The sequence below is a fragment of the Quercus suber genome, unplaced genomic scaffold, assembly GCF_002906115.3.
Source record: "Quercus suber isolate HL8 unplaced genomic scaffold, Cork oak 2.0 scaffold_485, whole genome shotgun sequence".
Lineage (NCBI taxonomy): Eukaryota > Viridiplantae > Streptophyta > Magnoliopsida > Fagales > Fagaceae > Quercus > Quercus suber.
Genome location: NW_027069935.1, coordinates 82,703 through 96,497, shown reverse-complemented (window position 1 = coordinate 96,497; position 13,795 = coordinate 82,703). Strand labels below are relative to the sequence as shown.

At 32.9% G+C, this 13,795-nt stretch overlaps 1 protein-coding gene across 1 annotated transcript; it reads left to right on the top strand.

The window, feature by feature from the left end:
• Window positions 1-3,435: 3,435 nt before the first annotated feature.
• On the top strand, window positions 3,436-7,065 carry LOC111986885 (cell division cycle 20.2, cofactor of APC complex). The gene is made up of 5 exons (XM_024018568.2): window positions 3,436-4,084; window positions 4,803-5,075; window positions 5,637-5,906; window positions 6,008-6,589; window positions 6,685-7,065. The coding sequence occupies exons 1-5, from the start codon at window positions 3,977-3,979 to the stop codon at window positions 6,823-6,825; spliced, it is 1,374 nt and encodes a 457-aa protein (XP_023874336.1). The 5' UTR covers window positions 3,436-3,976; the 3' UTR covers window positions 6,826-7,065.
• The last annotated feature ends 6,730 nt before the right edge of the window (window positions 7,066-13,795 follow it).

The window sequence follows — 13,795 nt, the reverse complement described above, 5'->3', positions numbered from 1 at the left end:
TTTGATAGAATGAAGAATGAATTGGGCATGATGTAATGTGGAAAGTGCAAGACAATTACTTTGACAGCAAACAATGACAATCAGCAATGGATGAAGGCTGAAAGACAGCTACTGTGGTGGAGGAAGGTTGCACTTGTGACCAGAGGACAGCTACTGTGGCTGAATGGCTGCACCGTTGGCCTAGGCAACATTGACAAAGGAACAATTGCTTGATGATGGCATATGTGAGACACACACTAGGGTTAGTAGTGGTTAGCGATGTATAGTGGTTAAAGAACAACAAAACCAACAACTAAAGGAAAGCTGCACGGTTTGACAGAAGAGAGCAGCTAAGGATATTGTCGTGGAAGATGGAAGACATTGACTAGAGACAATGTCATGGAGAGGAACATAAACGAGTTGGCTACCTTTGGAGAACCAGATAGGGGGTTTTGGCTTTGATTTTATGTTAGAATTGATAAGATGTAACTTTAATACCATATTGAATTTATGTTGGGATTAAGAGTATGAGAGAGGAGGGAAAAAAGTGAAAGAGAAAGTAAATAAAGTTAACAGGGACAGCCTATGTCCGTAACAAAAGCTCTTGATATTTAGCAAGTTTGGGAGTAACAGAGAGTAACTCAATTCAAATCATAGACTAATTTTGGGATTACTTTTATTTATATTACTAGTAACTTTGTTATAAATAGGATTAAGTTTACTTTACTTATACTACAAATAAGTCATTGATATCTTTGTATTAGTTACAGCATGTTCGAGCATTGGGCCTTTATATCTTAAAAATTTAAGAATTCCAGTAACACTCTCCTAATTAAAGGGAGAGTAAAAAATAGGAAGAACTATATGTCAGAACATCTGTATTCATCATCATATTGACATAACTTGCAATTAAATCATTAAGCCACATATATATATATATATATACCTCTTCGATTGTTCTCTTACAAATTTCAATATATGGCGTATGAAGTCATGAAATAATGGTTAATCTTGTTTGATACGAGGAAGAGAAAGAATTTGAACAGAAACACCTCATAATAAATATTGCTAATTCAATCACTTTCTCAACAAAGATATCAATAAACTATGATTCAAAATTCTAAGGTCCAAAGCTATTAAGGAAAAAAAAAAAATTCCTAGAAAAGCTACTTCTGCCCAAAATTTACAAACCTCACAGCAGTATCAACAAAACCTAACTACAGAAATTGGCTGATTGTTAAATTGACTAAGATGGTGAAGAAGGTGAAGAACTAAACTCAGGTGATCTTTTTGAGCCTGCTGCAGAATCCTTAGCTGTCCTGGCTCCAAAATTTCTTGGAGGGGTAAGAATATTTGTCAAAGTAGTAGCTGGAGAGTAAAACTGCAGTTTTTCCTGTTCTTCTTTTTCTGCTAATGCAATAACATTATTATCCCTGTGAGCAAGTAATGGGAGTGGTCGGAGCTCTGGAGAGATTACTTGTAACTCAGAGTTTCCAATATCAGGCAAACTCACATGATCATGATCATCACCATCACCATACACATTTTGGAGTCTTCTTTGGCTGCTGTTTGATGATTTGGGGGAGGATAATTTACTGTCGTTTGATTTGTAGTAACGCAATTCGTAGAGACAATAGTAAATCCCAAAAGCTGCGCAAACAAGGATGAAGAAGGAGAGTAGAGAGATGAGTACGATATCAGTGATGGGAACAGAAGGATGTGAGTGTTCAGGGGGTTTTGGTTTAGGGGTTGGGACGGTATAAGTTTGGAGAGAGGGTGGTGGTGGTGGTGGTGGGTTGAGAGTAGATGGGGTTAAGGGGAAGATAGGGTTTTGGGGTTGATCATCATCAGGGATTGGAAAAAAGGGTACGTGAAGGTTTCTACTGTGGAGGCCATGCATTGTGGCTGTGCAAAATAAAGTCTGGGGTTTGCTAATTAAGACTAGGGAGATGAGGACGTAGTATAAGCCTAAGGCAGCCATAGTTGTGTGTGTGTGTGTGTGTGTGTGTGTCTCTCTCTCTCTCTCTATATATATATATATATATGAACCGACAGTACTCTGGCAGGAAAATCCTAAACATAACAGAACTTGTTCTTCTCAAAGAACCAAAACATAATTAAGTTGAACTTCTCAGAAAGTTTAGATACACCACGCATATAATTAAGTGGAGGTGGGAAATGGATACAGGATCTATGTAATTCTAATGCTATACCATCATCAAGTTCTAGGACTTTTCAAGACTAAAATACTTTTGCGAATCAACAGTAAGGCTATGTTCCAAAAAAATAAATTTTTTTCTTTTATTATTTATATACGACAAATTATTGTTTTATTATATATAACGGCCATATTTTTCCACTAGATGAAAAAGTGGAAATATAAAAGAGTTTGGAGTTTGGACACTAGTATACGTGAGGCAATTACAAATTTAAAACCAGGGAAGAGTTACGATAGATGGGAAGAGAGGTGGGGAAGGGCATTGCTGGTTCAAAAATGGCTTAGGGTGGATTTATCAAAATTCATCTTCAATAAAAAGACATTAAGTAAGGTTGCAATTCTCAAATATGAGTATTTTCAATCTTGGATCTATCATCAACATTAAGTAGTTTTTTCTTGAATTCGTTATGAGTTTTCCTATTTTACCTTTATGGAATCTCTCTGCACACTTGATAACCATCTTTTCTGTCAATACCTATGAGAAAATTGAAGAGGTGTTTCTATTATCCATTGTTATTCATCAATTTGCTTTGATGGTCCACACATTCTCAAGAATCTCATCATGGTTCATGTTACCCATTAGTTTCTTCAATACGTTCGATTTATTTTTTTGTGTAATCGCCTAATGGGTGAATCTAACATTCTTCTTATACAGAGGTGAACCCCACAAGTATATGACTTAATCATTGTTAGAGCAATATCATATGCAACCATTACTGCAAATCCCAATTGGTTTTTGACTTCATCTAAAGTGAGGTTAAACCATAACTCTGCCTTGTTTTTGGGATTATTGAAAATGCAGCTTTTGGCTCTTGCCTTGAGAGTACATAGTTTGAAACTTTGAACCTCATTAAACAAATTTTAATTCCATTGTAAATTATGAAGATTACCTCGCTTTCTCTCCTCCATTAACTTAAAAAAAAAAAAAAGTAGTTTCACTATTTAGTATTTACAGAGCAAAAAAAAAAAAAAAAAAAGAGTATTTTCATAAATTTTTTTTAGAAACATTTAAATTAGGACACGCATTTTACATTTAAATTTGAATAAAAGTATAAATAGATAATTATATATCTAACCCCTGTTTATATGCAATAATTATATTATAGCATTTTTAATTAACCTATGACCTGGATCTAAAGGTCCTAAACCCAAAATTAAAAAGAAAAAAAAAAAAAATCTATGACACCTTAGCCTCAGCGGCGGATCGGATAGAAAACTGAAACAACATTTATTTATTTATTTGAATAAAAGGTTGGAATTACCAAAATAAAACTGAAACAGTACACAAAAAAAGCAGATTGACAGGGATATTTTCGTCAACACAAAATTACAACGGCTCTCCCTCAGGAAATATAGCCGTTGCAAGCAACTTTCCAAAAACCTAGATAAATTACTGAAATTAGACAAAGAAAACAGAACAAAACCCTTAATAATCCTCATCAGTATTTCTCACTATATAAACCCTCTCATTCCTCTCACAACCCTCACAATCTCTCTCTCTCTCTCTCTCTCTCAAGATCTACTTCTTGTTCACAAGCGCTCAAAATATTCACAACAACAACACAGGCTCTCTTCATCAAAACTATTTCTTTATACTATCTTGTTGCTTTTGATCTAACTCTTTGTTTCACAGTCTTTGATTCATTGATTTCTTTAATTTCTAACTGTTACTAATAGTATCTTTTTGTAGGGTTTTGTGTTCTCTCTCTCTCTCTCTCTCTGTGTGTTTTTTCTTTTTTGTCTATATATATATATATTGCTGTTGTTTGTGTTAGAGCTATGGATGCAGGATCATTGAATTCTTCTTCATCAAGTTCATACTTGAACGCACAGTCTCGATGGCCTCTTCGTGACCAATTTCACCAGAAAAAGAGTTCCAAAGAAAACGTAATTTCTTGTGCTTTTTTTACAGCTTTGCCCATTTGATTCCAATTGTCTATTTTCGGTGCCTTCTTGTAATTAATTTCGTTTCTTCAAATGGGTTTTTTACAATTTTGAGATTTGAAATTAGGGTTTCATGGAATTGGGGATTTCAATTTTTTTCCCCAAATTTCAAACTGTTCTTCCTTTCTCTTCTTACGGATATGTGATCAAATAACTTAAAAGGCATATATATATATATATATTTTTTTTTTTTGGGGGGGTACTTGAAATCTGAAACCAATTTCATTATTGTTTGCATCTCTTATTTGCTTCACAGTTTTGCCTATTTATCCATTGTTGGTGCTTTTTTGTTATTAATTGAATCACATGGGTTTACTACAATTTGATATTTGAAATTAGGATTCATGGAATTAGGAATTTTTGGGTTTTTCCCCCCTATGTAAACATTGTACAATTTGATATTTGAAATTAGGATTCATGGAATTGGGAATTTTTGGGTTTCCCCCCCTATATTTCAGTTTCATTGAAATTATTTTTAGGGTTTTTATTTGAAAAAGTAGATATTCAAACTGTCCTTTTTCTTTTATGTTAAAAATCATATTCCTGTTTTTTGGGTGCTTGAAATCTGAAACCAATGCCAGTTTTCTTCATTAATTTTTTGAAATATTATAAGTGTTTTTGTGGTATTCTGATGTAATTTACCTTTGTTGTTCACAAACAGTTGGATAGATTTATTCCAAACCGATCAGCAATGGATTTTGATTACGCGCACTATATGCTGATGGAAGGGAGGAAAGGCAAAGAGAACCCACCTGCAAGCTCACCCTCCAGAGAGGCCTACAGGAAGCATCTGGCAGAGACTTTCAACATGAATCGGACTCGAATTCTCGCTTTCAAGAACAAGCCCCCTGCTCCGGTCGAGTTGTTCCCACCTCATTTCTTCTCTTCTCAGCAGCAGGATAAGCCCACCAAGCCCAAGCGAAGCATTCCTCAGGTGGGTATATGATTCTAGTCTTGCATTTCATTCTTTGTGGTATAAAAGTTTATGGACTTGGTTATATATTTAGAGGATAAGACATTTGGATATTAAGTTATATTAATTTAATTTACATGATATAATACTTCACACACCTTTGATATGGTCAAATAAGTCCATTTTTTGGGGGTCTATGATTCTAGTCTTGCAAATGATTCTTTTGTGGTACATAAATTTATGGACTTGGTTGTATTTAGAGGATGTCATCTTCTTGGTTGGAAAATGTTCCTATTAAGTCATCTTAATTTAATTTTACATGATACATAAACAACCACAAGGGCTATTTCATCATACACCTTTTGAATGCTCATGTAATATCTAGTCTGAATTGTATGGTAGCAGTATTGATAAATCAGTTTATTTTTGGACTTCATTATAGTGTTATATGAAGGAGTTTGGGGAATGGAGCAATGTCTGATTCCATTTGTATAATTTTGTATCCCGTGAGATTTTGATTTTGTTAAAATCTTTGCCTTATAAATGTTCTAAATAGTTGGTTTCTTTTGTTTGGTTATGCAGACTTCTGAGAGGACATTAGATGCCCCTGACCTTGTGGACGATTACTACTTAAATTTACTGGATTGGGGAAGCTGCAATGTTCTTGCAATTGCTCTTGGAAATACAGTTTATCTTTGGGATGCTTCTAATGGTTCTACTTCAGAACTTGTCACTGTTGATGAAGAAAATGGCCCGATTACAAGTGTTAGCTGGGCTCCTGATGGCCAGCACATTGCCATTGGCTTGAACAACTCTGAAGTACAGCTGTGGGATTCAACATCTAACAAACAGGTACCTTAATTCTTCATTATTCCTCCTCGCTTTTCTGAATTCTATTTTTATAAGTTTTTGCTAATGCTTTTTGGCTTACTGTGTAAATGTTCTTTCTGCAGCTGAGAACTTTGAAAGGAGGCCACAGATTGAGAGTTGGATCATTGGCATGGAACAATCACATCCTTACCACTGGTGGAATGGACAGTCTGATCATTAACAATGATGTAAGAGTCAGATCACATATTGTCGAAACCTACAGAGGTCATGAGCAAGAGGTTTGCGGGCTGAAATGGTCACCCTCAGGGCAGCAATTGGCAAGTGGAGGAAATGATAATCTACTCTTCATATGGGACAGATCAACGGCATCTTCAAATTCACCAACGCAATGGGCTCACAGGCTCGAAGATCACACATCTGCAGTGAAAGCTCTTGCTTGGTGTCCTTTCCAGAGCAATTTGCTAGCCTCTGGTGGAGGTGGAGGTGATAGGTGCATAAAGTTTTGGAATACTCATACTGGTGCATGCCTGAATTCTGTGGACACTGGCTCTCAGGTTTGTTCATTATTGTGGAACAAGAATGAGAGAGAGCTGCTCAGCTCTCATGGGTTTACTCAGAACCAGCTTACTCTCTGGAAATATCCATCAATGGTGAAGATGGCCGAGCTCACTGGTCATACTTCCAGAGTTCTGTTTATGGCTCAGGTAATATATATGAACTTGACATGGAAAATTTCTTCATCTCCTTGATATTTTTATGTTTCTTCATGGCTTAACTTGTTTTTCACCTTAAAATGCAGAGCCCAGATGGTTGCACAGTGGCATCAGCAGCAGCAGATGAAACACTCAAATTCTGGAATGTCTTTGGAGCCCCCCAAGCAGCAAAACCTGCTCCAAAAGCAAACCCCGAGCCCTTTTCCCATGTAAATCGTATCCGATAGTGAAATTACTCAACAACGGGACAAGGCAAAACGCCAATCCGAATTAAATTTTACCTTTTTTTTTTTTTTTTTGGGTTTTTTTTGTTTGAAGAAAGATAGTGATGTAAAGTTTTACTTTTTGGCTGAATGTGTAAAGATAGTAACATACTTGGTATGCGTAAAGTTCTGATTCTCTCAACTCGAGAAAGTTGTGTTGTATTCTCCTAATTTTTCTTAATGAAAATTTTTGCTTCAATTCCACCTTTTTTTTCCCAATCTTTGTTGATTGTTTGTATTTTAGCTTGTAATTTCTTTTCTTTTAAAATTTTTTATGAATGAGAAAAATTCATTTCAAAACCACACACTGCAGAAACAATGAAGAAAATAGGAAAATAAAAAACACACTCCTGAATAAATCTTTTTTTTTTTAATTTTAATTTTTAGGAAGAGTAATAAAATTTGCTGATGGAAATAGAAGTGAGGAGCATCTTTATGATTCACAAGCCTCGGATAGAGTAATAAAATTTGTGTGGTTGCATAGAACAGGCACTACAGGACATCTATAACACCTTAAAATTCAAAATTACATTGATTTGAAAATATATATATATATATATATATATATTTCCAATTCAATGTTTGATTGACTCAAGAGATTGTGGCCAAAATCTGTTTTATATGAGTAAAATACTCTCTCAAATGAAGAAGAGAATTACAGACGCTGACATTCTCTCCTAGTCTCTTATTATCTCCATCAGCAAATATTGCTTTATGGCCAAGGAGAGATATAAAGCAATATACTTACTAGCAAACTAAACCTGAACAAAGATAAATTGAGTAGTCATTTTAATTCAGAACATCCATATCCAAGGAGAGATGACGCTTGGTTTTAGCTTAAAGATAGTTCTTGATTCAAGGACCTGCTTATAGCTCTTACAAAATTAATATATTAAGCATCCAATTATAGCTCTATAATCTACACATGTCCATTTTTGGAGTTCACACAAGCACAAGAATCGTAGAAATGAAATTTATGTGGAGGGCATATTGTAAAGCAACTTTGTGAGTAACTTCCAAATGAATGAAATGTAGAAAATGGTAGAAGTTATAGTACATAAATTGAATAATTTATGTGTGAGTAACGTCCAAATGTATGTGTGATGAATTGCTTAATCAAGAATCATATATAAACAATGTAGGATATTTCAATAATATAATAAAAATTGAATAAAACGATAGTTAAAAAAAAAAAAAAAAAAACAAATTTACTTTAAGTTACATGACAAATGCACTTTGTATAAGACCAACTTTTTTATAAAAGGAAAAAAAAAAAATCGAAAATTACAGTAAATCATAAAAAATTAAAATAAATGATGGAACTCCTTTTAATTCCTTTGAAACTTTTAATATTGAGTTCTAATTGGAATAGAATTTTAATTTTATTAAAAAGTTGGTAATAAGGTTTAACTCATAGTGTATGATGTTAATAGTTTTAATGGACTTATAATAAGCTAATTTTGTGGCTCATTCTTTAGCTCACTATGCGCAACATATTCAGGAGGATGTTTTTTGGATTGAGGATTCTCCTCCCCTTGCTTTGGAAGCTTTGTATTTTGATTTTGCTCATATTCATTAATGAAATTTTGATTTCCTTTTTTATTTATTTTTTATTTTTTAAATGTACTTATAATAAGACACGTTACAAAATTGTTCTACAAATCATTAGGCACACATGATACAAACACGATAAATACAGCCCAACTTTTATTATTAAAACAAATAATTATGGTAGATTATTAAAATTATAAAAAATAAATAATGAAAATCTTATTTGAATTTTAATTGGAGAAGTAAGCTCAAAATTATAAATCTTTCTATTCCCTATGTGATCGGTCATATATAATATATTCAATTTTATTTTGTAGAGGATAAAATATATATATACAATTTCTAGTTGCTAGGTGTTCCCCAATTGATGATTGGTGTTAACAACATAATAAATGAATATCAAAATTTGGTTGAATTCAATTGGGAAATTTAAAGTACAACACCTAAGAGAGCCTATCTAAGTTTTGCCCAATATATAAGCCTAAGATTATCGGTCCAATAGCCACAAGATGTATTTTGATTGTAAGAAAGTTGAGATATAAGAAAGTTGAGAGAGAAAATTTTGATGGGAAGTTATTCTACACTGTGTAAGGCGAGTGCTTTAAAGAGATGCAATCAGGTGAGGAAACATATAAGGAAAATTAAAAGGGAAAAGATATATTTGACAGGGTGTTTACACATTGAAAAAATATAGTGAAAACATGACTAAGTCATGTATTCAGTGTAATAAAGGGCTTGTTAGATAATATTGTTCTAATAACATTGTTCAAGTATTGTGAAAATACACGTGGGTAAAAAAATGTTATGGAAATAGGTATTGTGTTGTTTAAATAACAAAAATTGTTGTTTAAATAATGTTACCAAACAAGTCCAAAGTCACATTTTTAGAGTATTTTTGGCATTATGTATTTGCACACACTGCACAATAAACACTGCCCAAAATTGAAAAAGATCAAGTCAGTCTACGATTTTTTATCAGTCATCTCATCAATTAGCTCCTCAAGCACTACTCCCTTTAATTTTAGTATGTCAATGGCAATCGCTTGCTTCTTTTTTTCTTTTTTTCTTTTTTTAAATTTTATGCATCAAGAGGATTTTTATAATAAAGTACTTCATCAAATACAAAAATTTGGTTTTCAACATGCATTTAAGTAATTAATTAACAAACTCCGTAATATGAATCATCAAAATCAGGCAATTCCAAAAACTAATGTGTTAGGTTCTAAAGATTTAGGAATTTATGTATTTAGAACTCTAATTTGTATTGTTGGCAAACCATGATCAAAACAGGTTGTTTAGTCTTGTTTAGGCTTGCTCAAAGTATGTTTATTTGTAAAACTGGAATCGAGTGAGTGCAGATTTATTGGACTAAATCTGTAAGGCTCGATCGATCGAAAATTATACTCGATCGATCGAACCACGTACAGATTTATTTTTCTGCAGAGTTCCAGTTCAGCCCAAACTCTATTTAAACGTCTTGGGGTTCAAGTAAAATACTTCTATATATAAGGAAAACCCTAGAACGTTTTTCTGAACAAAGATAAATGAGTAGTCATTTTAATTCAGAACATCCATATCCAAGGAGAGATGACGCTTGGTTTTAGCTTAAAGATAGTTCTTGATTCAAGGACCTGCTTATAGCTCTTACAAATTAATATATTAAGCATCCAATTATAGCTCTATAATCTACACATGTCCATTTTTGGAGTTCACACAAGCACAAGAATCGTAGAAATGAAATTTATGTGGAGGGCATATTGTAAAGCAACTTTGTGAGTAACTTCCAAATGAATGAAATGTAGAAAATGGTAGAAGTTATAGTACATAAATTGAATAATTATGTGTGAGTAACGTCCAAATGTATGTGTGATGAATTGCTTAATCAAGAATCATATATAAACAATGTAGGATATTTCAATAATATAATAAAAATGAATAAAAAACGATAGTTAAAAAAAAAAAAAAAAACAAATTTACTTTAAGTTACATGACAAATGCACTTTGTATAAGACCAACTTTTTTATAAAAGGAAAAAAAAAAATCGAAAATTACAGTAAATCATAAAAAATTAAAATAAATGATGGAACTCCTTTTAATTCCTTTGAAACTTTTATATTGAGTTCTAATTGGATAGAATTTTAATTTTATTAAAAAGTTGGTAATAAGGTTTAACTCATAGTGTATGATGTTAATAGTTTTAATGGACTTATAATAAGCAATTTTGTGGCTCATTCTTTAGCTCACTATGCGCAACATATTCAGGAGGATGTTTTTGGATTGAGGATTCTCCTCCCTTGCTTTGGAAGCTTTGTATTTTGATTTTGCTCATATTCATTAATGAAATTTTGATTTCCTTTTTTATTTTTTTTTATTTTTTAAATGTACTTATAATAAGACACGTTACAAAATTGTTCTACAAATCATTAGGCACACATGATACAAACACGATAAATACAGCCCAACTTTTATTATTAAAACAAATAATTATGGTAGATTATTAAAATTATAAAAAATAAATAATGAAAATCTTATTTGAATTTTAATTGGAGAAGTAAGCTCAAAATTATAAATCTTTCTATTCCCTATGTGATCGGTCATATATAATATATTCAATTTTATTTGTAGAGGATAAAATATATATATACAATTTCTAGTTGCTAGGTGTTCCCCAATTGATGATTGGTGTTAACAACATAATAAATGAATATCAAAATTTGGTTGAATTCAATTGGGAAATTTAAAGTACAACACCTAAGAGAGCCTATCTAAGTTTTGCCCAATATATAAGCCTAAGATTATCGGTCCAATAGCCACAAGATGTATTTTGATTGTAAGAAAGTTGAGATATAAGAAAGTTGAGAGAGAAAATTTTGATGGGAAGTTATTCTACACTGTGTAAGGCGAGTGCTTTAAAGAGATGCAATCAGGTGAGGAAACATATAAGGAAATTAAAAGGGAAAAGATATATTTGACAGGGTGTTTACACATTGAAAAAATATAGTGAAAACATGACTAAGTCATGTATTCAATGTAATAAAGGGCCTGTTAGATAATATTGTTCTAATAACATTGTTCAAGTATTGTGAAAATACACGTGGGTAAAAAAATGTTATGGAAATAGGCATTGTGTTGTTTAAATAACAAAAATTGTTGTTTAAATAATGTTACCAACAAGTCCAAAGTCACATTTTTAGAGTATTTTTGGCATTATGTATTTGCACACACTGCACAATAAACACTGCCCAAAATTAAAAAGATCAAGTCAGTCTACGATTTTTTATCAGTCATCTCATCAATTAGCTCCTCAAGCACTACTCCCTTTAATTTTAGTATGCCAATGGCAATCGCTTGCTTCTTTTTTTCTTTTTTATTTTTTAAATTTTATGCATCAAGAGGATTTTTATAATAAAGTACTTCATCAAATACAAAATTTGGTTTTCAACATGCATTTAAGTAATTGATTAACAAACTCCGTAATATGAATCATCAAAATCAGGCAATTCCAAAAACTAATGCTTGCATTAATTGGTGGGCTTACAATTCATAAAAGATTAGCCACTCTAAAAGGATTTCATGGTGCAATAGTAAGGTTTTATTCCTACTACATTCATTTCTGCGGCAAACTATTTGCTGTTTTTTTTCTTTTCTTTTTTGTCTATTCTAAAAGTTAACATCTAGGGATTTAGATCTTTGCGGGCCTTGGTTTTTAGCTCTGTTGGGTAGACAGCACGTAGCCACCAGTCATAAGCTCAAAATCAGTGAGATAGGCATGGAACAATTGGAGTGCAGAGTGACAGGGTTGATCCATGAACATTGTTGCAGTGAGAAATAGTCCGCTTCCCTGGAATAGCCGATTTTATATCAATATTATTCAACACAATGTTGGTGCAACAATGTGATCACTGCAAACTGGATCAATGGCTATCTCATCAACCGAAGTTCCATACACATTTCTGAACGTCATGTTGCTAATCTCCACTGCTGACTGCATTCAATATAATCATTTGAATCACCATTACATTGATTTAAACAAAGAATAATTAACAATTTAATTTTATAATTATTTTGTACCTGTGCATTGGCATTGTGAAATCATTTGGCTTCTTTACCTACTTAGTGACATTCAAGTGAAGCACTCTCAAGCAGTTCTTCCGTTTCGTGATAGTCAAGCAGCAGTCCACATAGCTGCCAATCCTGTCTTTCATGAAAGGACTAAACATGTTGAAATTGACTATCACATTGTGAGAGATAAAGTCTTGGAAGGTTTCATCAGGTTGCTACATGTTAGAACAAATTCAAATTGCAGACTTGCTAACAAAGGCATTGAGTACACACCAATGCTCTTTGCTTGTGTCCAAGTTAAACATGGTCAATATACATGCCCCTCTTCCACTTGAGGGTGGAGGGGGTCAAAATAGTAAAAGGACTGATAGAGATAAAAGCAAAGAAAAGAAGAGCAAAGAGAAGAATAAATCAACAAATGACAGTCTTGAGAGCAAAATGACAGAATCAACTAAGAGTAACAAATAGTGTAAACGACAAGTAGCTTAGTTTTGTGTATAAGTGTTAAGCGTGTATTTGGCACATGTGATAGTTGGTTAGTTTTTTATTATTGGAGGGAAAGTTAATTAGTTAGTTTTTCTTCTCCTCCATTTCTATATATGTTAGTGTAGAAGCTTGTACATGAATTAATCAATACAATTCTTCTGTTTTGTGATAGTCAAGCAGCACTCCACATAGCTGCCAATCCTGTCTTTCATGAAAGGACTAAACATGTTGAAATTGACTGTCACCTTGTGAGAGATAAAGTCTTAGAAGTTTTCATCAGGTTGCTACATGTTAGAACAAATTCTCAAATTGCAGACTTGCTAACAAAGGCATTGAGTACACAACAATGCTCTTTGCTTGTGTCCAAGTTAAACATGGTCAATATACATGGCCCTCTTCCACTTGAAGGGGGGGGGGGGTGTCAAAATAGTAAAAGGACTGATAGAGATAAGAGCAAAGAAAAGAAGAGCAAAGAAAAGAAGAAATCAACAAATGACAGTCCTGAGAGCAAAATGATAGAATCAACTAAGAGTAATAGATAGTGTAAGCGACAAGTAGCTTAGTTTTGTGTATAAGTGTTAAGTGTGTATTTGGCACGTGTGATAGTTGGTTAGTTTGTTATTATTGGAGGGAAAGTTAGTTAGTTAGTTTTTCTTCTCCTCGTTTCTATATATGTTAGTGTAGAAGCTTGTACAGGAATCAATCAATACAATTCTTTCTTCTAGAATTTTCTCTGTTTTCCAATAGATTCAACATCTAACAAACAGGTACCTTAATTCTTTGTTGTTCCTCCTTATTGTTTTGAATTCTATTTTATAAGGTTTTGCTAATGCTT